The sequence below is a fragment of the Elephas maximus genome, chromosome 20 (genome assembly GCF_024166365.1).
Source record: "Elephas maximus indicus isolate mEleMax1 chromosome 20, mEleMax1 primary haplotype, whole genome shotgun sequence".
Classification (NCBI taxonomy): Eukaryota; Metazoa; Chordata; class Mammalia; order Proboscidea; family Elephantidae; genus Elephas; species Elephas maximus.
The window spans coordinates 18,332,495-18,354,882 of NC_064838.1; the positions used below are offsets into that span (position 1 = coordinate 18,332,495).

At 41.2% G+C, this 22,388-nt stretch overlaps 1 protein-coding gene across 7 annotated transcripts in view; it reads right to left on the reverse strand.

Moving 5' to 3' along the window:
• The window catches only part of FOXP1 (forkhead box P1), a 416,711-nt gene that overhangs the window by 154,729 nt on the left and 239,594 nt on the right, over window positions 1–22,388 (reverse strand). For all 7 annotated transcript variants that reach the window (XM_049862995.1, XM_049862989.1, XM_049862991.1 and 4 more), the window contains one exon: window positions 3,612–3,734. In XM_049862995.1, coding sequence (XP_049718952.1) covers window positions 3,612–3,734 — 123 coding nt within the window. The remainder of the gene's footprint in view (window positions 1–3,611; window positions 3,735–22,388) is intronic.

A 22,388-nucleotide genomic window follows, 5' to 3' on the forward strand; every position in this document is an offset into this window, starting at 1 on the left:
TCTTTGACTGTTTTGTATCTTACGAGCACCAGCACAATGCACGCATGTTATGGCTGTTTTACAGTATGTACCAAGTTGAAAATGATTAAGTCAGATCATACACATCTCAAATTTACCATGGGGCCCAATTTTCCATTTTTTTCTATCACCCATAAAAAAAAATTGCAAAGCAAATGAATAGGTCAAAAGAAGGGGGCAGTTTCAGTTACCAAGTAGATCTTTTTTGAGAACTTCAAAAGCAATACCCATTCCCAATGAATACCTTCATTATAAACCACAACCTCACCCCACAACGCAACCAGCTCAGATTTGGTTGAGTCTGTGTATCGGCAAAGAGTAGGGTTTCTCCCTTATTTACTCTCATCTCCCTGAAATTAGTCCAAGTTGGGGATGTTTGACTACATCTTCTGATCTCTATCGAGTAACCACTCATATAGCCTCCTCTAACTTTCCATTTTCTTTTGTTTGTATCATCAGCCTGTGAAACTGGAGATCACTGCCAAACATAAAGCAGGGAGTGTGAGATATGCTTAAAATATGAGTCACAGTGTATTTGGGGATTTGGGTTTTTTTTTTTTTTTTTTTTTTCCTCAAGCTATCAGCAGATCAAATCCTTCTTCCCTGTCAAGACTTCCTCTGTGCAGAAGATCTGAAATTTGCTAAAATAGGTCTATCCCTGTAGTGATGATGGCTGAGAAGATCAGAGACGAACACCGTAAGGTTGTGCTGTGGGACCTCCCTTTCATGTCAGTGCCACTCTGGCTGACAAGATATATTTAAATGTGAAGGTTATTCCTTACGTGAATCGCCAAGTCTATATGCGTGTTTTTATAATGAGATAATATAGCATGTTGCCTAGGTTAGTAATTTCCCCTGTTCGTGGAAGGCCAGCCAACCTAATAAAGCTTACTGAATTCACATGACCCTACCTGACAGCACTGGAGACATTCAGCAATAGTCTCTCTCTCATTCTACACACACACACACACACACACACACACACACACACACACACAGCACTGGAGACATTCAGCAATAGTCTCTCTCTCTCTCATTCTACACACACACACACACACACAGTCAACCAACCAACTCTTCTTTTTTTTTCCCAACCAACTCTCAAAGCTGGTCTAAATTCTCTGCTTGTCAACTCCTCCGCTTAGGGGGTGGGAAGGGACTCAAGACATCTTCTTTAGCAAAACCAGCATTCAAGACTATCCCCTCTCCCCTACTTTTTACCCAGACTGAAGTGCTCAGCAGAATGTGTTAGGTTGGTTTTGACACTGTCCTTGCCAAGAAAAAAAAAAAAAACAAGCCCTCTGTATCATACTCATCTGTGTGGTGCCTAAAAATCTTAGGATGGGCAATAAGAAAAATAGCCCTCAAAAGGAAATCCCCTGGAAATTTACCTCATATATTTAGCCCTAAAGGAACTCCATTCGTCTTAGAAAAGTTACCTAAAAATGCCATATGTTTTAAAAAGCAAGTATGAGGGACTATAAGTCTACCATGAAAAAAAAAAATCACAAATGATATTCAACACTGAAGAGCAGTGTGATCAGACAGATTGAGTACGTGTGTAATTATTTTATTTATTTATTTTTACTATCTCCAACCAAAGCTCTGCTATGGGTAAGATTTTCCCCCTAATAATACATTGTCATTTTTCCAATGTACTTGAGCTCTGTTAAATTCAAGGGGACTCACAGTATTATTAAGGCTGCAGAACTCCAGGAGTGAAGCAAAAAGAATGGGCAGTCATTTGAATCCCTGAGTGACAGGCTGGGCTAGCTCCCCGTATACATTAATAAATTAGAATTTTAATTGTGTCTCTGTCTGCAGGAGATGCCCCGGCACTGTAATACGTACCAACAATTGGCTATGTTATGGAATCTGCAATGTGGCCTCCGCTGCTGACCTCTGAAACACAACTCCCAGTCTGACTACGGAAACTGTTCGGTTTGATCCTTTCAACTTATTTGAATCCTGACAAATAAGCTCACAGCTGAAAGGTCAACACAGGCATATTTCATCTTCCAGAGCTGTTCCTAGGACATCTACACAACAAAGCACTTCTTATAGCACCTGACACAGGACCTCAATGGCACTGTACCTCATTAAAAATGGCCCCGGCATTCAAACACATTAAAAGGCATACGGACCAGTGATGGTTTACCAAACAACTGTTTTCAGAAGCATTAGTAAACAATATACGCTGTCATTCCACCATCCCAATAAAGTGTCAGTATTATCCTGAACATTCTCCGGAGGAGGACGGTTACCCAAGTAAATGTAGAGGGACTAGAACTTGTTGCCCAAGATCTAGGATTGTTTGGCAGGATGATTTGGAAATTGGTATTGGTTTGCCCTGACCTGTGACAAATCAACACAAGTTAGAAGTTGAGGTGACCTTGTGATCAAATTAACTGGTACCAAGTTTTACCCATCAATTACCACTTACTCATTCTGTCGCAAAATTTCTAGTGTGAGAAACTCATTTTGGCTCCCATTTTGGGGATGCCCACTCTCAGCTATAAAAGGTGAGCCACCCAACACCTGCATGTGTCCACCCTTGGATGGAAGCATGAAAACATTAAGTCAGGTTTCTTCCAAATATCTATTACAACTTTAGGCTCAAGTCGAAAACCCAAATTAAATTTTTATGAACTCATTCATTCTTCTACTCCATTACACCCCGCCCTCAATATGCCTGAAATGAGAAGTCACTAAAACAATCTTTTTTTAGTATCTTTACATAAAAATTGTTCTCATTTTACACTAATGGTTCAAAAACATTCCGAAAACTTCCACTGAAGAACAGGGTATTTATTGTATTTATCACTAGGTGTGGCAGTCACTATACCACAGCCTCCTCAGTTCCAATAATGCCTAGTCTCAATCTCTTTCTGGGCCGGATACTTCTTTGTTGGGAGATTTTACCGAGCATTGCAGGATGTTTAGCAGGTTCCCTGGCCTCTACCTATCAGATGTCATTGGTACCTCCATCCCCTAGTGAGACAACCAAAAATGTCTCCAAATATCCCTTGGAGCACAGAATTGCCCCCAGTTGAGAACCACTGCAACAGAATGTGTGTATGTTCCATTTCTACACTCCTCGTGAGAGAATGAGAGAATGAGGTGACATACTTGAGTACTATCAACTTTTTTTCTCATTGACAGCCTACATTGCCTGTTAAGTAACCCAATACCTGCAACTACTCATTCTCCTATTGTAGTTGTTGTTGTTAGGTGCCGCTGAGTTGATTCTGGCTTACAGTAACCCCATAGGATAGAGCAGAACTGCCCCACAGGGTTTCCAAGGGGCAGCTGCTAGATTCAAACCGCCAAGCTTTTGGTTAGCAGCCAAGCTCTTAACCACTGTGCCGCCAGGGCTCCTCATTCTTCTGTTACATTGACTAATTGGTAAATCTTACTCCCAAAAACAAAACATTTGGTCAAACAGACATTTTTCCCAAAACGTCATGCTCTGCTGGTGAACTAAAAGTGTACCTTCTGCAGAAGATTCTCTTGTACGATTTCAATTCCCAACAATTCACTTCTGAATTACTTATCAGCTACCCTGAAGTGTACAATGTACAAAGAATTGGTACCTGAAGGGCTGGTTGTTTGTCATTCCTCTTGGGGGATTTTAATCCACTAACTTGCTGCTGCTGCTGTTGCTGCTGCTGCTGCTGCTGTTGCTGAAGAAGGAGCTGTCTTGCCACTTGAAGTGCCTGGAAGGAAAAATGGAAGAAAAACGTCTGTGTTACTACACAGGCTGGGGAGCCTCATTCACAAAAAGGATTCCAGGATGTACACTTCAGGATTGGATCCCAACTTTCCCATTTCCAGGCAAGCAAAACTTCCCACCAGTCACAGTTGGACAACTTTCCAGAGTTTGTTTGCATATTTTTTCTCAGATTTGGCCAATTTCATCCACAGTGCTTTGGGAATAGCAACTCATCTAAGCAGATACTGTCTTCCTACCAAAAATCTGACAGAAAACTTAAGTGTGAATGAGGGAGATTTTGAGGAAGGATGGCAGAGACAGGCCAAGAGGGGCCTGGGCAAAGACAGAACAGCTCCGCCCGACCAATTCTCCTGGGAGGAACTGGGGGGCTCAAGTTGAAAGTAACACTTCCACTTCATCTCAGTCCAACTAAAGCAGAAGAGCTAAGAGGTGGACCACAGGAAAAGCATTCCACTACGGAGAAGATTATTCAGGAAGAAAGAGCAAAACAGATGATACATACCTTGGCTGACATCAATTGACTACGTAAGAGAAAATGTTAGCAAATTTGATCTCTGTTCATCTTAAAGAGCCTGTGACGCAACTTTGAACAAAACTGGTCATGTCCACTACAAGTGACTCTTTCAAGTTTATAACATGGGTTGGTTTTGGTTTAAAGGCAGAAATCGGGGAGGTGATACGAATTGGAGCTAAAACAAAAGTGAAACAGGAAGTTCTCTAAAGGGAAGAACAGGTGACTGATCAACCTCTTTGAAAAGTTCTGGTCGAAAAGGAAAAAAAATAAAAAAGTGCCATCGATGATCCCTCATGAGGACTTTCATTGTAGAAATGACCAAAAATAACAGGCTAGCCACACTTTCCCAAAGAGGGCAACAGGATTAACAAGAAAGTAATGAAATTTTCTGTAGAAGACAAAAAGTTAGGTTTCTTGAGTCAACTCACCTGATGACCAAGAATGTACATATAGAAGAGATGTCAAGAATGCTTACTAAATGATGTGTTTGGAGTCTAGAGGCAAAATGAAAATATCCTGGGTGTTACATTGATACCAATTTCTATATGGTAGCTAATTATGTGTGCTTCAGTCAAAGACACACACACACATGTGGTCAGCAGATCAAAAGAATCAAATACTGTAGTCTTAGGAAGTGCCCATAATGGACTTATGATGGTTGTCTGTCTTCAAAGGGGAAAAGGGACTTCATTTATGTAAGAAAAAAAAAATGTGCATAGTTGCAAGAAAACTTACAGAAACAGTTGTGCAAGTACACTGAACTCAGGAAAAAGGGAAAATAGAGTAGTCAAGAGGATTAGTGTTGACAAGAGGAGAACTAAAATGTCTCCTAAAAGGACAAGTTCACTAAACTAGCCTCATAACTGTACTATTGCAGCAACAAAAATTTTTAAGACACTTTGTTAGGTTGAGCGGCACCTTTGTGTTTAGGAGGTGCAAAGGAAGGCAAAGAAACAGAAGCACAGAAAAATGGGTGACGAAGAGAAGACCTTGGGAAAGATGGAACCCTCCTATCCCACCTCCCTACCCCACCCACTGCTCTTCTCCCAGGGAGGCCTTCTGCCTACTGAACTCACCACAACCAGCCCTTCAGATGCAATGCACAGGCTACTTCGTCTGGGAAGGGAGAGACACGTTCGAGAGAGCCAGCCTGGAAGAGCCTCGAGAAAAGGGGCTGGCTGAGAGGGGCATCAGGAAGCCAAGATGCCTGGGAGAGTTGCCTGAGACTCCAGCCTGCTGTCTCAGTGGAGGATTTACCATCACTGGACTCCGGGTTTCCTTGTCTCCTTGGAGACGCTCAGTACATGCGTAGGTGTAAAAGTGGGCAAAGTGAAGATTTCATTTATATCATGTAAGAAAAATAGTCCCCTTTGCAAGGTGCCTGAGGGAGCAAAAGCCTCTCCTCCTTCTATATATGTTCCCTTAGCTATTTCACATGAAGGATTTACTGCTTTTTAATGTACAAAAGTGAACTGTTATATATTTTAAGTGCTGCCGTCAGAGTTCCCAGGGTAGACTGATCGGCAAGGAAGGGTCTGCTGCTAGCTGGAAAGGCAGACAGACAACAAGGATGTAGATGACAGTGACAAGACGGTGCGGAGAAAGACACTGTGGGGAAGAGACATTACATATATTGAATACTAAAATGGAGCAGGCAAAGATAAGTAATGACTACTCTACACAGTCAGATCTTTGTCAAAATAATTTACCATGTTTCACCAAATATTTAGAGACCAGGTACTCAGTTTTTGAATAACCAAGGTTTTCCACATTTCAGCAAAAGGAATGTGATTAGTGTCTTTAAGACTCACACGCACACACACACACACACACACACAATTATTCTTCTATGAGCATGATCTCAAAAACGTACATAAGCCAAAGAAAGCACAGAACTCAAACTTTCCCCTTTTATTTTAAAATATAACTTCATCATGGTGAAATATATATAACAAAAATTTTGCCATTTTTAAGTGGACAATTCAGTGATGTTAACTACATTCAACATGTTATACAACCATTACAGACTTACTCTTTGAATACAGATTTACTGAGCTGGCGATATATAAGGATTATTTATTTCAAAATTGATTGCTGGAACCCTTGGGCTTATTTTGCTAGTTGGGGGAAAAAAGTCATTTATGTGTATGATGTCTTTTCCAGATACAACTCTGGGTACATGAACTTACATAATCATATTATCATCTCTAGCTTACTCACATCATTTCATACAGAACTCCAGTAAAGAAGATAATAAAAGATTGAAACAGGCAGAAAAAGTTTAGGAACTTGTTTGAACACAAGGGAAATTTTAGTCAGAATACTCAAGACAGAAGAAAACAAGACACAGACGTGCAAAATGACCTCCAAATCTCTTCCTCAAAATGAATGCAAACTGGTAAGATAACTTCAAATATTTGGGATGGAGAGACAACACTAGCGCAAAGAATTATTCATTCTGGTATGAACTGATATAAATTATTCTATAATAATTTACTGGCCTTATTGTAAGTATGGTAACAAAACCAGAACAAAGTATTACCAAAAATACAGAGGAAAAAAAAGAGCAAGAGAGATCATCTAACATCTCAAAAAGAGTTTTAAAACTTGATTTACTGGAATTTATATAGTGCTTTGAAATCCAACACTGAAAGGTGTTTTCTAATTTCCATGTCATTTAAATCACTGTAATCTAGATTTTAAATTGTCATTAAAAAAAAAAAAAGGGAAATAAATGCTAATTAGTTTACAAGACTACCAAGTGAGGCATTATACAAATACCTGGTATCTAGGATTTGAAGAAAGTCTAAAATGGTTATGGTCATGTTCAGTGTTGGTTAGAGGAAAATTTGGACTAATGGGAGACCCTTTGGAAATTCCTGTTTGCTATGTGTTTCTCATGCATGTTTACTTGAGTTTTAGTTTGTCTTTATGTCTAAGGTGTGTCTCTTGTAGGCAGCATATAGGCGGATCATTTTTTAATCCATTCTGACACTCTCTGTCTCTTTATTGGTGCTTTTAGTCTATTTACATTCACCGTAATTATGGATAGGTATGACTGCAGTGCTGTCATTTTGACGTCTTTTTTTTGTGTTGTTGACAATTTCTTTGTTCCACTTAATTTTCTGTGCTGAGTCATTTTTCTTTATGTATTTTCTTTTCCTCTTTTTCACTGTTGTTGATTTTGTATTTGCTGAGTCTTTGTTTTTCTTGTTTTTAATTTTGACATGCAGGATTGCTAGTTTCGTTTGTGGTTACCTTAATATTTACCCCTATTTTTCTAAGTTTAAACCAATCTTTTATTTCTTCGTATTGCCTTCACTTCCTCTCTGTATGAAAGATCTGTGACTACATTTATTAGTCTCTCATTTTTGCTTTAATGTTGTCATCTTTTACATATTGATGTCTCTGTTTCCCTATTTTCAGTGTTTTAGCTTTGATTTATTTTTGTGAATTCCCTATCTGGGTTGATAGCTGGTTGTTCTGTCCTGTGTTCTAGTCTTGGGTTGTTATCTGATGGTTTTGATTTTCTCATTGGAGCACTCCCTTTAGTATTTCTTGTAATTCTGGTTTGGTTTTTGCAATTCCCTAAATTTCTGTTTATCTGGAAATGCCCTAATTTCACCATCATATTTGAGAGACAGTTTTGCTGGATATGTAATTCTTGGCTGGCAATTTCTTTCCTTCAAGGCTTCACATATGTCATCCCACTGCCTTCTTGCCTGCAAAGTTTCTGCTAAGTAGTCCCAGCTCAGTCTTACTGACTCTCCTTTGACTTTTCATGTAACCCTAGCCACTCTTAAAATTCTTTTCATCTTTCGTTTTGGCAAGCTTGATTATGTCTTGGTGACTTTCTTTTGGGATCTATCTTATGTGGGGTTTGATGAGCATCTTGGAGAGATACCTCCTCATCTTTCACGAAATCAGGGAAGTTTCTGCCAACAAATCTTCAACAATTCTCTGTATTTTCTGTTAACCCCTCCCCCTACCCCCGTCCTGGTACTCCAATCACTCATAGGTTATTCCTCTTGATACAGTCCCACATAATCCTTAGGATTTCTTCATTTTTTTTTTTTAATTCTTTTATCTGATTCTTCCTCAGGTAAGTTGACGTCAAAGTGCTTTAATTTCAACCTCACTAATTGTGATTTCCATTGCCTGAATTCTGCTCCTACGACTTTCTACTGAGTTGTATAACTCTCAAGTTTTATTGTTAATCTTCTGCATTTCTGTTTGCTGTCTCTCTATGGATTCTTGCAGCCTGTTAAACTTATCAATATGCTCTTCTATAATCTTCTTAAGTTCCTCTCTTGCTTTGTCTGTGTGTTCCTTGCCTTGGTCTGCGTTTTGCCTGATCTCCTTCCTGATCTCTTGAACAGTTCTGTATATTAATTTTTTGTATTCTACCTCTGGTAATTCCAGGAGGTTCTCTTCCTCCAGATTTCTTGATTCTTTGATTTGGGAGCTTCCTGAAGCCATCACAGTCTGCGTCTTTATGTGATTTGATATTGACTAAGCCATCAATAAGTTATTGTATTTATATTTGCTTACCGTGTCCTAGCTTCTTGTTTTGTTTTCTTTAATATGCTCAAATAGGCTGCTCATGTGAGCTAGTTTGATTATTGGGTGCCTTTGAAGCTCTAGCGTCCTGTCACCAGGTGGTTAGATCTGTTACGGATATGTGATCCCAAGGTTTGTTTACTTTTCTTATATGGATTAAGCTCAGGTGTCCAGGTAGTTGGTCACCAAGTGAGTGGTGCAGGCTCTCACCTACAGTTCTAGATGGGCAGGGGTGATTGGGTAGGCACAGGTCTCTGGCTGCAATAGGGGGTCATGTGCTGAGCAAGGCAGAGGGCTGACAGCTGCCCCAAGTGTCTGTGAGGAAAGTGTGTTCCTGTTCCCTAGAATGCATAGGTGGGTGGGTTTTGCAGTCAGACTATCAGTACCCAATGCTGTTGGCTGTAAGAACTGGGAGGCACCACTTTTTCTTAGACCCCTGTTGCGGGTGGCTGGGTGGTGTGGGTGGAGCCACCAGTCCTTAGGCCCCTGATGTGGGTATGTGAGGACTCTCCTTAAAAGAATGGTGTCAAATGTCATGAACTTGCCACTCCACCATATAGCTGATATAGTTGAAGTTAGGCTTCAGGTATATAGCCTGTTGTACTGTGCTAATGAGGGCCTATGCTATTGAAATGGGCCCACACAGGTCTATGCAGGGGTGAACGGCATTCATCGTCTGTGGATCCCCTTATGCCTGTGCCCAGGCAACAGAGCTGTGCCTGCCTTGAGTTCCCGGCTTAGGGGAGCTGGTATATTATTTTTTCCTGTTCGTTAATTTGTTCCCTCTCCAAGGCTAGGTGAATGGCTCAGGACACGTGACAGGTCCTACTTCTGGCCCAGGGGACGCAGCAATCTCAGAAGCCAGCCAGGGACCCGGTGCAGAGCGGGGAGGGGACAGGTAAATGGGAGAGAGGTTTTTCCCAAAGCGGTGTTTTTTGATCTGCATGGTAGGTTACATGCATGTACTTATCTTTTGCTGATTGAGAGCTGCTTTTCACTGGTTCTCGAGGCTTGAGTAGCCTCTCTGCTGCTAGGTCTCTCCTGATATGGAAAATGCACCCCAAGTGGCACTGCTTGCCTCACTGCTCGCACCAGCCGATCTGGCCTGCAGGGTGGGGGTTCCCTCCGGGTCAGGTCTGGCAACTCCTCGTTGCTTCTGAACCATCTCTCCCTCTCCGTGCCGCTCTGTCCAATTCTTCAACTTTGCCTTTGATGTTCAGGACTCCTAGATTGTCATATATAATCGATTCACTTGTTTTTTCGGGTCTTTGTTTCAAGAAGGACCACAGGAAGCGTGTGACTACTCCGCCATCTTGGCCCCACCTCATACATGTTTACTTGATAGCTTTTTTTTTAACCTGTGACATGTATTGAAATCAGATTCATGTCTTTCATCTCAGACTCCGTTGCCTGAACCTCAAAGATTATCTTTTTTTTAAAAAATTGTACTTTAAATGAAGGTTTATAGAACAAACTAGCTTCTCATTAAACAGTTAGTACACATATTATTTTGTGTCAGAGATTATCTTTGTTCTAATAAAACTGAGGACTAAGGAAGGATTTTTCTTATTTTTATAACAGTATCTCAATCACATTTGGAGAAAGGTTCCTAAACATATCCTACTTGAAGAGAAATTAGATTCTTTGGACATATACTAATAAGGTGTGTAGATACGTGTCTGTGTGTTTGAGTGTGGGGTAGGGTGAGGGAATATGAGAATATGAATAAATGAAAGAAGTTCTGTTTTAAAAAGGATCAACTCTGACTCAAATTCCACATCAACCATTTATGTAAATGACTTAAAAGGACCAATCCCACCTCTGGAGAAATTTTACTTTTGGTGGCAGTTCCTGAGCTGGGTTGAGTCAACCCATCTTTATTAACATGTGACAATTGGGTGGTAATTGCTGTATGTATTTGAGTGCGAAGCTAGGGTTACAGTAAAGATGAGGTTTGAGGATGTTATAGAGCAGAGGTGGTTGATAAAACCAGACTCTATTGAACACACATTTATTTTCCTTCAGCAAACTAAAATAAACATTAGCTAACATGGGAAGGAGTCCCTGAATGGTGGGAATGGTTGACACGATTGGCTGCTAACCGAAAGGCTCGAGTCCAACCAGAGGTACCTTGGAAGAAAAGGCCTGGTGGTTTACTTCTGAAAAATCAGAAACTCTACGGAGCACAGTTCTACTCTGACACACATGGGGTCGCCAGGAGTTGGAAATGACTGGATGGCAACTGGTCTGGTTTAACAGGGGGAAGAGGTGGAAGGCACATACTACCTTCATCATGGATGGGCTGGTCTCCCTCCCTGCCTTGGCTGCCATTTGTGCCCCACTGGAGTCATCTTATGGGGAGCATACCATGGTCCACACGAGCTCTGTGTTCTCAGAGGGAGCCAGGAGGACTAATGCTTGGTTGCCTGTGGGGCAGGCCAGGCTTCTATGCTAACGGGACCTGGACATTTTTGACACACCTTCTATTTGATTGGTTCATGATTACTTCATTCTCATCAGTGCCTTCACATTCCTTGTAAATAAGTGCCATTTGTTTACAAATTAGGTTTTACATTAACATGTTTTTGACTTTTGAACTATTTACACGTTAAGTTCATAGCAGGTGTTTCCATTTTAGGGGCCAAGTACCCCTCTGTTAAGCATGTCTATCAGGATAGCCAGTGCTCAAAAACATGTCTACCATATTTTAAGAAACATCAAAAAGTTTACATAAAATATGGCTTGAGCACACACACACACACACACACACACAAACACACACGCACAAAGTAAGCCAGTAGATGGGAAAAACCTTTATAAAATTTCTCATGTATCACGCCTGGTGACAAGGCTTGAGATAAGGACTCATACTTGGAGGTCTTCAAAAAACATGCCTAACTGGAATGTCTCAGGTCACAGGTTGGTAAACTATTATGACCTTGGACCAAATCTGGCCCATCACCTGTTTTTGTTCAGCCAGTGAGGTAAGAATAGTTTTTTAAATAGTTGGGGGGAAAAAATTAAAGAAAGAACAGTATTTTACGACATGTGAAAATTAAATGGAACTCAAATTTCGGTGTCCACAAGTAAAGGTTTATTGGAACACAGCCATGCTCACTCACTCACATACTATCTATGGTTGCCTTCGTACTACAACAGCAAAGTTAAGTTCTCGAGATACTGTGTTGGCTTGCAAAGCCTGAAATACTTCCTAGCTGGCCCTTTATAGGGAACATCTGCCAAGCCCTGTCTTAGGCTGCTATCTGTATTTGGAGATTCCCAGAGATTCCCTTGGACGCAATTTTATATCGACAAATCTTTCAAGCAGTTCCCCGTAACAATTTGAGAATTTAGCTAAGGAGCAAGAACCTAAGAGACCCTGCTGCTCCATTACCTGTTCTTAAAGATCAAACTCAATTTTGATTTTTTTGAAAAGGGACTGGGATGTGAACACAAAACACACCTATATGCTCCTTTAGACCTTGTTTGCAAACTTTTTCTTTAGAGGCAATTTATAGCAGTTCAGGGCAAATCACCTCAACTGGTGTGAGGTCCTAAACATCCTCAGAATAAAAGATAGCGTGCGCCTTATTAGCCAGTTGAGAAGGCTGGTTGTTTCCTGTCTGCCCTGAGAAGCTGTCACATTTCCAGCTTAAAGGCTGGTCTGAGTCAGCCACCCTTCCTCTAATTTCTTTTCCTGGACTCACCCCACCCCTCAAGATCAAACCTGCTTCTCAGATAATTTCATGGGCTGATCAACAGTCGTGGCACATAGAGGGGTGGGAGGACAAGCTGGCAAGAAAAAAACGGCATGGAAAGCTTGGGATAGGTCATGTTCTCGCCTTTACTTCTCATCCGCTACATACACTTTAAGTCCATCTAGAAATTTGCTATTGAGATTGAACTCCAGCAAGCAGCTACCATCTTAACATGAGCGCTCATCACTTAACACAATCTGACAACTGCTCTGGTGCAAGACCTCGGACGGATAATGCAGGGAGGCTCCATCACCTCCTCGCTTCAGTCACAGCAATCACTCCTGTGCAGGATGGAAAGAAGGTTTGTAGGTCACCTTCAAAAAAGAGAAACCACAGGGGCTGAAAGTGCTAGAAGTATTCTTACACAATCAACAGCATTCGAAGCCAGCTAGGTCACCAAGATGAACACAAATGTGCGTGTGGATGGGTATGGGGTCCCTGAGTGATGCAAATGCTTAACACAATTAACTGCTAACCGAAAGAGTAGAGGTTCCAGTCCACCCATGGTGCCTCAGGCTAAAAGCCTGGATGTCAACTTCTGAAAAATCAGCCATTGAAAACCTTATGGAGCACAGTTCTACTCTGATACACATGGCATTGCCGTGAGTCGGAATCGATTCTACAGAATTATTTGTACATTTGTATATATAAAATTTACAAAAGAAGTGTTTAGTAACAGACAATGGAAAAGTGAGCTTACCTCAAAGACGGATACTACTGATTGCAGAAATATTAGGCGTACTCCCCATCCCCCCCAAAAGTGCTGCAGCAAACCATGAAGTCACATTATTGGTGGTGTAAGGAAAAACCAACAAGAACCTTCTCTATCCAAACTTTAAAATACAGGATCAACAACCATCGATCAGATGAAAAACCATTAGGAAGCCTGTAACAGTCTCTTTGGCCCAGTCAGTGCTTGATCTACTCTATGAGATTACAAATGAAGGCGTGGTCTTGACCATTTATTGGTAGAGTCAATCCACTTGACTTGGGCTCCCAAAACAGGCAGGGCAAACAGCAAAACCTTCAGGTCACCTGGGATACTGGATATGAACTGGTGACCTAGAAGAATGTCCTACATGGCATCAACCACCCTCAGAGCTCTGACAGCTGAGGAAAGTGGCCTACACTTTTGGGGCTTTCAATAACAGCTGACATTTGGAGGGGACGTTTGTGTGGAGTTCCTAGAAGGTTCCATAGTCTTTGCAAACGAGTTTATGAGAGTGTCTACACAGACATGGTGAAAAATTGGAGCAGAGACAGCCCTGTCCCTACAGGACTCCAACCTTGATTATGTATTCAAGTGAAAATAAAAAAGGACAGGAAATGCAATACTCCAAGCTCCCAGTCAGCATCAGTGTCCTAATGGCAAGGGACACAGGGCCCAGGGGCAGTGCCATCCCCACGTGTGGGATGAGTGAGGCCATGACAAAGCATCCTTTCCAGCCTCTGCACCACTGCAAGCTCTTTATTGTCTCCCAACGACTTGAACCTCCATTTTCTAGATCTACTTCCAATACTAGATATTACATATCCTTACTGATGTGACCTTGTGTTCTTGAAGCTACATGTAGGGTGGTTATTACTGCAATGATGCCTATAATTTATGTTCCTCACTTTTCTTTTACTTTAAAATCTAACAAAGACTGAAACGACATGCACATAGACAGATATAAAACTACAAAACGAACTCACTGCCCTCGAGTCGATTTTGACCTATAGCGACCTACAGGACAGAGTAGAACTGTCCCATAGTTTCCAAGGCTGTAAACCTTTATGGAAGCAGACTGCCACATCTTTCTCCCTTGGAGCAGCTGGTGGGTTTGGAGTGCCTTTAGCCACCATGCTACCAGGGCTCTGACCATAGACAGATTGGGATTTTTTTTATTTTTTAATGTTGGCAATCTGTTTCTTAGAGTATATTGTCTTCGGAGGAAAAGACGGGAAACAGTATTTTTTTTCTTCCCTTTTTTTAAGAAGCACTAGGATGAGGAAGGATAGAATTACGCAACTGCGCTCTGGCTCCAGATCAGGGTTCGCCGGTGTCAGCATGGTGGGGTCCAAGCTCTTCCCATGCAGTGACTACAGGCGACAACGACACACAGCAGTATCAGAACACCCGAGGCGGGCGGGGGAGTTCTGATGACTGTACCACCCCTGAAGAAAACCCAGGAAGCAGAAAACGGTTAAACAAACAAACAAAAACCAAAAAGCAGTTGTTGTCCAGTTGACTGTGAGTCATGGCGTGCCAGAGCAGAACTGTGCTCCACAGGGTTTTCGGTGGCTGAGCTCTTTCAGAAGCAGATCGCCAGGCCTTTCTTCTGAAGTGCCTTGGTGGACAAGAACTGTCAAACTTTCAGTTAGCAGCTGAGCAAGTCAGTCATTTGCACCAACCAAGGACTCTTAGAAGGGTATTATTCTCGTTGTTAGCTGCCACTGACCTGATTTTTAACCCATAACGACCCAACGTAATAGAGAATTGTTCCATGGCATTTTCTAGGCTGTAATCTTTGTAGGAACAGATCGCCAGGGCTTTCTTCTGCAGGGCCACTGGGTGGGTCTGAACTGCCAACCTTTCTGTTAGCAGCAGAGCACTTAACTGTTGCACCACCAGAGTTCCTGAGAAAGGGGTTGTTGCTGTATGCTGTTGAGCTGATTCCAATGCATAGCAACCTTATATAACAAAATAGAGCTGTCCCATAAGGTTTCCTAAGCTGAAATCTTTACAGGAAAAGATCACCAGGTCTTTTCTCCTGTGCAGCCATTGGTGGGTTCGAACTGCTGACCTTTCGGTTAGCAGCCAAGAGCTTAACCACTGTGCCACTAGTGCTCTCAGAAGGGGGTTACCATTGCCGTTGAGTCAATTCTGACTTATAGCAACCCTACAGGACAGAGTAGAGCTGCCCCCATAGGGTTTCCAAGGAGTGGCTGGTGGATTCGAACTGCCGACCTTTTGGTTAGCAGTCTAGCTCTTAACCACTGTGCCACCAGGGCTCCTAGAATGGGGTTAAAAAAAAGGGGGCTGGGAAACCCTTTATTCACTTGCAATTATGAGCAACTTAATTTGTAAGGCATGTTGAAGATACTTCCTGCCAAAGAAGATAAAGGGTAGGCATTTTCATGAGACAAAAAAGGAATATCTATGATCTGCTTGCAAAATCAGCTGAAATAAGTTTAATGGCTAAAAACAGTCAGGAAGTCTGTCTGAAGTCTCTTATGAGGAAAAAAAAAAATGCCATCACACTCCTACTCCCTACACCTATTAACACAGGGCCCTATAACCACCTTGTTGAGGCACTGGTTGGCTGCTCCCTCCTGGAGCCAGTGCCAGACGCTGAATCACCATCACCAAGGCTCTGGCACCTGAGCTGTCTTTGGAGGGATTCCATTCAAGAACTGCCCAAGCTTGAGCCTGTTTAGCTCATGAGAGTTGACAAGATCACAGCCTGAGGTACTATGACTGTAGGCAACATTAGCATTCTAATGAAGTAAAACAGAACTCGTGTAATAGAAAATGTCTATGATGTTAAGTTGGATGCTGCATCAAACCCATTTCCCTTCTTTAGGACCAGATTGTGTTTAAGAATAAATACACAAGTTGGCCCAGTCCTTCTCCAGATACCCAAGGTAGAAAGTATGGGGTCAAATGTAAAGATAAATCAACCCAAGGGGTCTATTAACCCACCATATTAACCCACTATGATCTGCAATTACCTTTTAGGAGGGTGTAGTCCAGCAACTCTTGTTATGAATAATTCAGATTTACACCTTTTAGTACCTCAGAATGAGACTTGCTAATTTTGAAGACTGCGGGCGAATCTGGCTAGTCATACTCAGAATAATGGAGGATTTTCAGATTTTACTAGTAACATTGAATCTAGTTTTTGCTCAAATAAATATGGTGCTGTGCTCCTTTTAGTCTCATAATATACATCACATATATTCTGGATGCCCTATGAGCAAACTAAAAAATATATATATATATATATGAGCCAACTAGCACCCTTGAATTCTCCCTTACTTTAATTTTGGGCAAAGAAGTGGAGTCAAGTGATTCAGAGGCAACATTCTAGACAAGGTTAAAAAGGAAAAAAAAAAAAAAAAGAAAGAAAGAAAAATGGGAGAAGGGAAAGGCCCAAACAAGACTAATAATCCAAAATGTAGAACTACTCACAACTGGCCAAATTTTGCCTGGATAGAAAAAAATCCTAGTGGTCTCTAGTAACCTACACTTCCAAAAGCAGTTACTGGGAACAGCTAAGACTGCATCTGTGTAACAGTTTAAGAAATGAGAAATATTAAGAAACATAGGACAAGTGTAGAGTAATAACTGTTTTTATATTTAAGATGCTAAAATAACAATGCATTCAATTGTTTATTACAAGCCAGGCACTGTGCTAGTCAGCTGCCTTACATTTATTATTTTATTTCTTGCTCCCAGCATGAAAGGGGGGCATTTATGATTCCCCATTAAAAGTGAAGAAACAGATAGTGAGGTCCAGTGAGGCACCCAAGGTCACAAGTCTAGCAAGTGGCTAGGTCAGAAAAACAAAAACAAACAAACACTGTCTGAGGAGAACATGATACTCACATTCTACCAAGGTCACTGACTAGAACAAAGATGGCCCAAGTTATCTTGGCAGATGGATATGCAGTCCTATCTAGCCAAAAATGCATGCATGGATGTGGGTCCCTTTGCCTCCAGGATGAAGGCGAAAGGCCTTTTCATGGTGTCGTAACCTTTTAACTTTGTCTCCTTTTCTCTACACAAAAAGACTTGCTCTTTTCAACCAGCTCTTACTCCCAGGACTCTGTGAACACATGGTCATATCTACAATTCTGCTTTCCCTGCTCTCTGCCCACATTTACAAGGCATCCAAGAACCTTTTCCATCTAAATTCTATCCTTCCCTAAAAGCCCAGTTCAAAATGCAATACCTTCAAGCAGCGATGTTCGCAGATAGCCCCAGACCCAAGAGGCCAGTCCTGCTTCTGATTCCTTACATATCCCGTGTTTCTATTGCTTTGATGGAAAAGTCCAAGCAGGCAGGCAGGAAGGAGTATCGAGCCTGCCTAGCCCTGCTCTCCCCGACGCCGTGTTTCCACCTCTTTATCTATCAGCATTCATCTATTTGTCTTGGGATACAGATATTGTCACCGTCATCCCTTGACTTTCATCCCTTCTTCAACTCCCAGTCGGGACAAGTCCCCTGGTTCTTTGGTTCATCTGAGCCAAAGTTGAAATTTTTCCAAAGTAACTTTTCATAAAACAAATTAAAATCAAAACCAGATTCATTGTCATTCAGCCGATTCCAATGCATAGCGACCCTACGGAACAGAGTAGAACTGCCCCATAGGGTTTCCAAGGAGCAGATGGGTGGATTTAACAGCCGACCTTTTTGGTTAGCAGCTGAGCTTTTAACCACCACACCATCAAATTTCTTCTCACAACTGAACCGAAGTTCAGCCACAGCTCATGCACCTGGGACGCCTGTGCCTCGGGCTCCGCCCTCTTTGTTCCATCTACCTCTCTAGACCCACTTGGCATTACTTTCAGATCCAGTAGGACTTCTAGTCCCCGTTTTTTACCCCACTATAGACTCATATTCTGCTACAACTCTATTCTTTTTGGAGAGGGGACAAATATTGTATCTTAAAACCGTTCTGGTTCCTGGTCTACACAATTTTTTTAGTATTTATTGCCAGACAATGCGAAACAGTGAAGATACATTATTTCACTTAATTTATTCAATTCTTTGAGGTATTATTATACCCAATTAACAGAAAAGGAACTCAAGCTCGACTGGCTAAATTATAAGGATTACATGAGATATACATATTCTTAGTGCAGTGCCTGATACTTAGTAACTACTAACTAAATGGAAACTATTACTGTATTTTTACACAAATAATGTGCATCTTCTACATTTATTTGCCAATTGCTCACTCCCCTCTTGAGGTATTTTCTACTTTGCTGCAAAATAAAATAAGCATACAGCACTTAGGAAAATACCTTGGGGGGACAGATGTTGGCAAACAATTGAACAAACATAGAAGGTGTGCGTGCGTTATTTGCATAAAAACACAGTACTATATTTCGTTGGTGTGGGGCAAAGATTCCATCTCTGCAGTGATCTCAAACCACTGGTTGTCCTCCTTACAGAAATACTGAGAAAATCACAGCATCCTCTGTTGAGCCCGAAGGAATCTAAGGAACCAAGCTTATATGTGCAAAGAGTGAACTAAGGACCAGAGGGGTTCTGTGATTTGCCTACAGTCCCAAAGCTGCTTTGCATCTGAGGGTTTGGTTCACTGGCAGAGGCACCTGTGCAGATGTAGTTCATTCTGACCCTCACCAAACCCAAGCTCCACTCCTTGCTTCTTACAAGAACATGGCGGGAATGGCTGCCTAGAGGCCAAAGAGTGAGAGGATACTGATGATACTGCTACTGACGAAGAGGAAAATAATGGCTAACGCTTACCATATGCCAACTATGTATCTGGCTTGGTTCTAAATTGCTTTACATAAACAGAAAGCTTACATAATGTGCCCAAGGTTGTACAGCCTGGATTAGAGTCCCTTTGCTTAAACTTTAGGAACAACACAACCAAAAATGGCCAGAAATCCACAAATTCATGGATTTAGAATACTTTCCCTCACACAGAATCAGAAATACTTGCCAGACACGAAAGATCTTTAAAGAAGAATTTAGAAACGTTTGGAAGAATATATTCAGATAATCTAAGCCACACTCAAAGCGATTATGCATGGAGGGCCCTAATCTAATTTATAGTGAACTCCTTTAAGATTTTACCCTTATGCTGGACACAGAATACAGCCAAAGAAAAACAGGTTCAATTGCTTTGGTCAAGGAATTAGAATCACTTTCTTAAAAAGGTGATTTAAAAACACAACTGTATGTGTCAGGTACACAGTTGCGCTCATATAGTTGGGCTTATCAAGTAACTGTGATCTCCTAGAACTTCCAGTAATCAAGGTTTGGCATAAGGTGGACCTTGAGTCTCCAAGCATGAAGAAATAAGAATGCTCATGGAATTTGGGGGGAAATCACTGGCCTTGAGAGAATCACAGCAATTTCAAAGAAACAAAAGCTTTCTTTAAAAAAAACATTAATTTATCTCTATAGAAGCCACGTACATGATGGTCAAGCAACCACCAGGCATCCTGCCTGGATTTGAATCCCAGTTCCAACCCTTGCTAGCTGTGTGACCTTGGTCAAGTTACTTAACCTCTCTGTGCCTCAGTTTCTTCAACTGTAAGAATGAGGAGAGAGGACAGCAGTACCTACGTCATAATAGATGTAAAATGCATGGACTAGAGGCTGGCACACAATATGTGATTCTTAACGTGATTTTAAAACATGCTTTATAGATAATTACTAATTATTAAGGCAGTAAGTTCACGGTTCACAGTAAGAAGTTCTGAGAAGATACGAAAATACATGAATGAATTAAGAATATTAAAAAAAAAAAAAAATCAAGTGCCATACCATTATCTACACATGATACATTATCGACTTTAGGGGTCTGGACTTAAAAGTCATTTTCTTAAGCAAAACTCGAGTATTATTCATAGTTTTGTAAAAATTGCTTCTTAAAATTAAAAATATATTTTGAATGGAGCTTGTTTTCAAGTCTAACTTCTATATTTGCGTTCCATCAGATCAACAGTACTGGGAGCTAAACAACCACCAGCCTCTTCTAGAGTTTTCTAGAGAACAAAGGACTTGGGACAGCAAATGGCATGTGACAAACTTTTACACCACACTTTGGAACTGTAGGCAGGAGAGCCAAGACACACCAGAACTGGAAGATCATATAGTAACACCTACAGTTAAAAGAATGTCTCTTTTGCCCCTAAAGTACGGAAATAGTATGTAACAACTGAGCAGCTTGGGACTGACTTTCCCATAGCCAATAAGCAGTGTCTGTTTCTGTGCAAAGAACAAACTAACTTGATTTTTAAGTTAAATTGCCAACATCATATTGAGTTAAAGTGAAACAAAACCAAAATCACACTTTTCAGCCCCTTTTGTAGCTTTAAAAAATATATCTGAACTCTGACCCTAAATAGATTAAAATTAACCATGATTACTTCTCACTGTCTCTTCCCTCCCACGACCACCAACACCATGCACGAGCTATATTTTCCAGTTCAACTTCTTCACGGTAAAAGACTTTCTCGTGAGACTGCCTGTGGTCAGGACTGAGTATGTCACGGGAAAAATGCTTCTCATGGCACCTAGATCACATCCCTTCCAGGTCTTGCCTGAGCATTCAGTACAGACACACCCGGAAACTGTAAACGATTTTAACAACAGGACATTTTCCCACCTCAAAAGTGGAATAATCTTTGTAGCCTACCTATGTCCCAAGGGTGTTCTGAGTATTAATGAGTTAATATTAGTCAGCCACTTTGATTTCCACAGACAAAGGGCTCTGTATAAGTACAAAGTATGATTATCCAAGCCCAATGCCTTTTGGAGAGTCACCCAAGACGACAGCAGAGGTGGCGGAAAGGCTATTGTTTTCAACCTTGTCTTCTTCCACAAGAGCAAAGCCACCCCCCAGTTAAACGCAGGGCAAGGCCTGGTGGAAGCCGTGTTGTGTGTGAATGCGCACACCACCAGAGTGTCTGCTGTACTCTTCCCTTATATAGTCAACGAAGAGGGAATCCCTCTGTGTGCATATTTTCAATTCACATTCCAAAACAGTATAGGCAGCGAAACAGATTTTCAACTGTGATTTATAGGGCTTGATACGATTGGGCCAGGCACTGTGCTAGGACAGTAAACAGGGAGCCCCTACCGAAAATCATGCTATTTTTAAAAAAGTGACAGTGTACGCACACGCGCCTGTCTGTGCACAAAGATGGCGCACACACCATCATGCACACCCCACCTGAGAATTAAAACCAAAGGAGGAACATTTTAGTTTGTTTTTAAATCCACACTCATGGTTTGAGCCTTTTCCGAGGACTCTGGAGGACTCAATTTGGGATAGCGACAACTCTCAAAGATCCTCAAATATGTCACATAACATTAAAGACTGGAAGGTATTTTTGAGGGATATATACATGAGAATAGACTCTTAGCATTACAGTACCATCCTGGCACTTCTAAAGGCTAGAGCAAATGGTTGGCCTCTAATAAATGACTCTGTGTACTGGTCACAGACATTCTGGTATATTTTCCTTATACTGAGCTGTTCAAGTTTAGATCTAAAGTCAGAATATATTAAAAAAAAAAAAAAAAAAAACCCACTGCCGTCCAGTCGATTCTGACTCATAGCGACCCTGTGAGTCAGAATACAGCCTTCATCAAAACTCCAAGAGCTACTAATCTGTCCAGTGGTATCACTGTTTAAACACACACACACCCCACACAGCACACCCCACACAAGATACAAGATACACAGGATACACATACAACAGTTAAGTAAAGCTACTGAGGCAGGCATAACTAAGCAAAAAAAAAAAAAAATAGAAAAGCCAAAACTTTAAACAACTAATCCTAGGAAATACTGTATCATAAAACTACACACCATAGTAGATTTGTTCTCAGTTAAAAGCCTGGAGAATTCTCAGAAGGTAAAAAGGCCCCTGAGCCTGAAGGGTTAACTCACTTGCCTTTAAAAAAAAAAAAAAAAAGACACATATAATTCCCTTTTATCATAAAACAATGCATTTATTATTTTCTGTATATCTGTTAAAGGGCATGGCTTTCTGAGTGGAAAACAAAACAGAACTTGGTCACATGTTTATTTGCTTCAGCTACTCCCTTCCC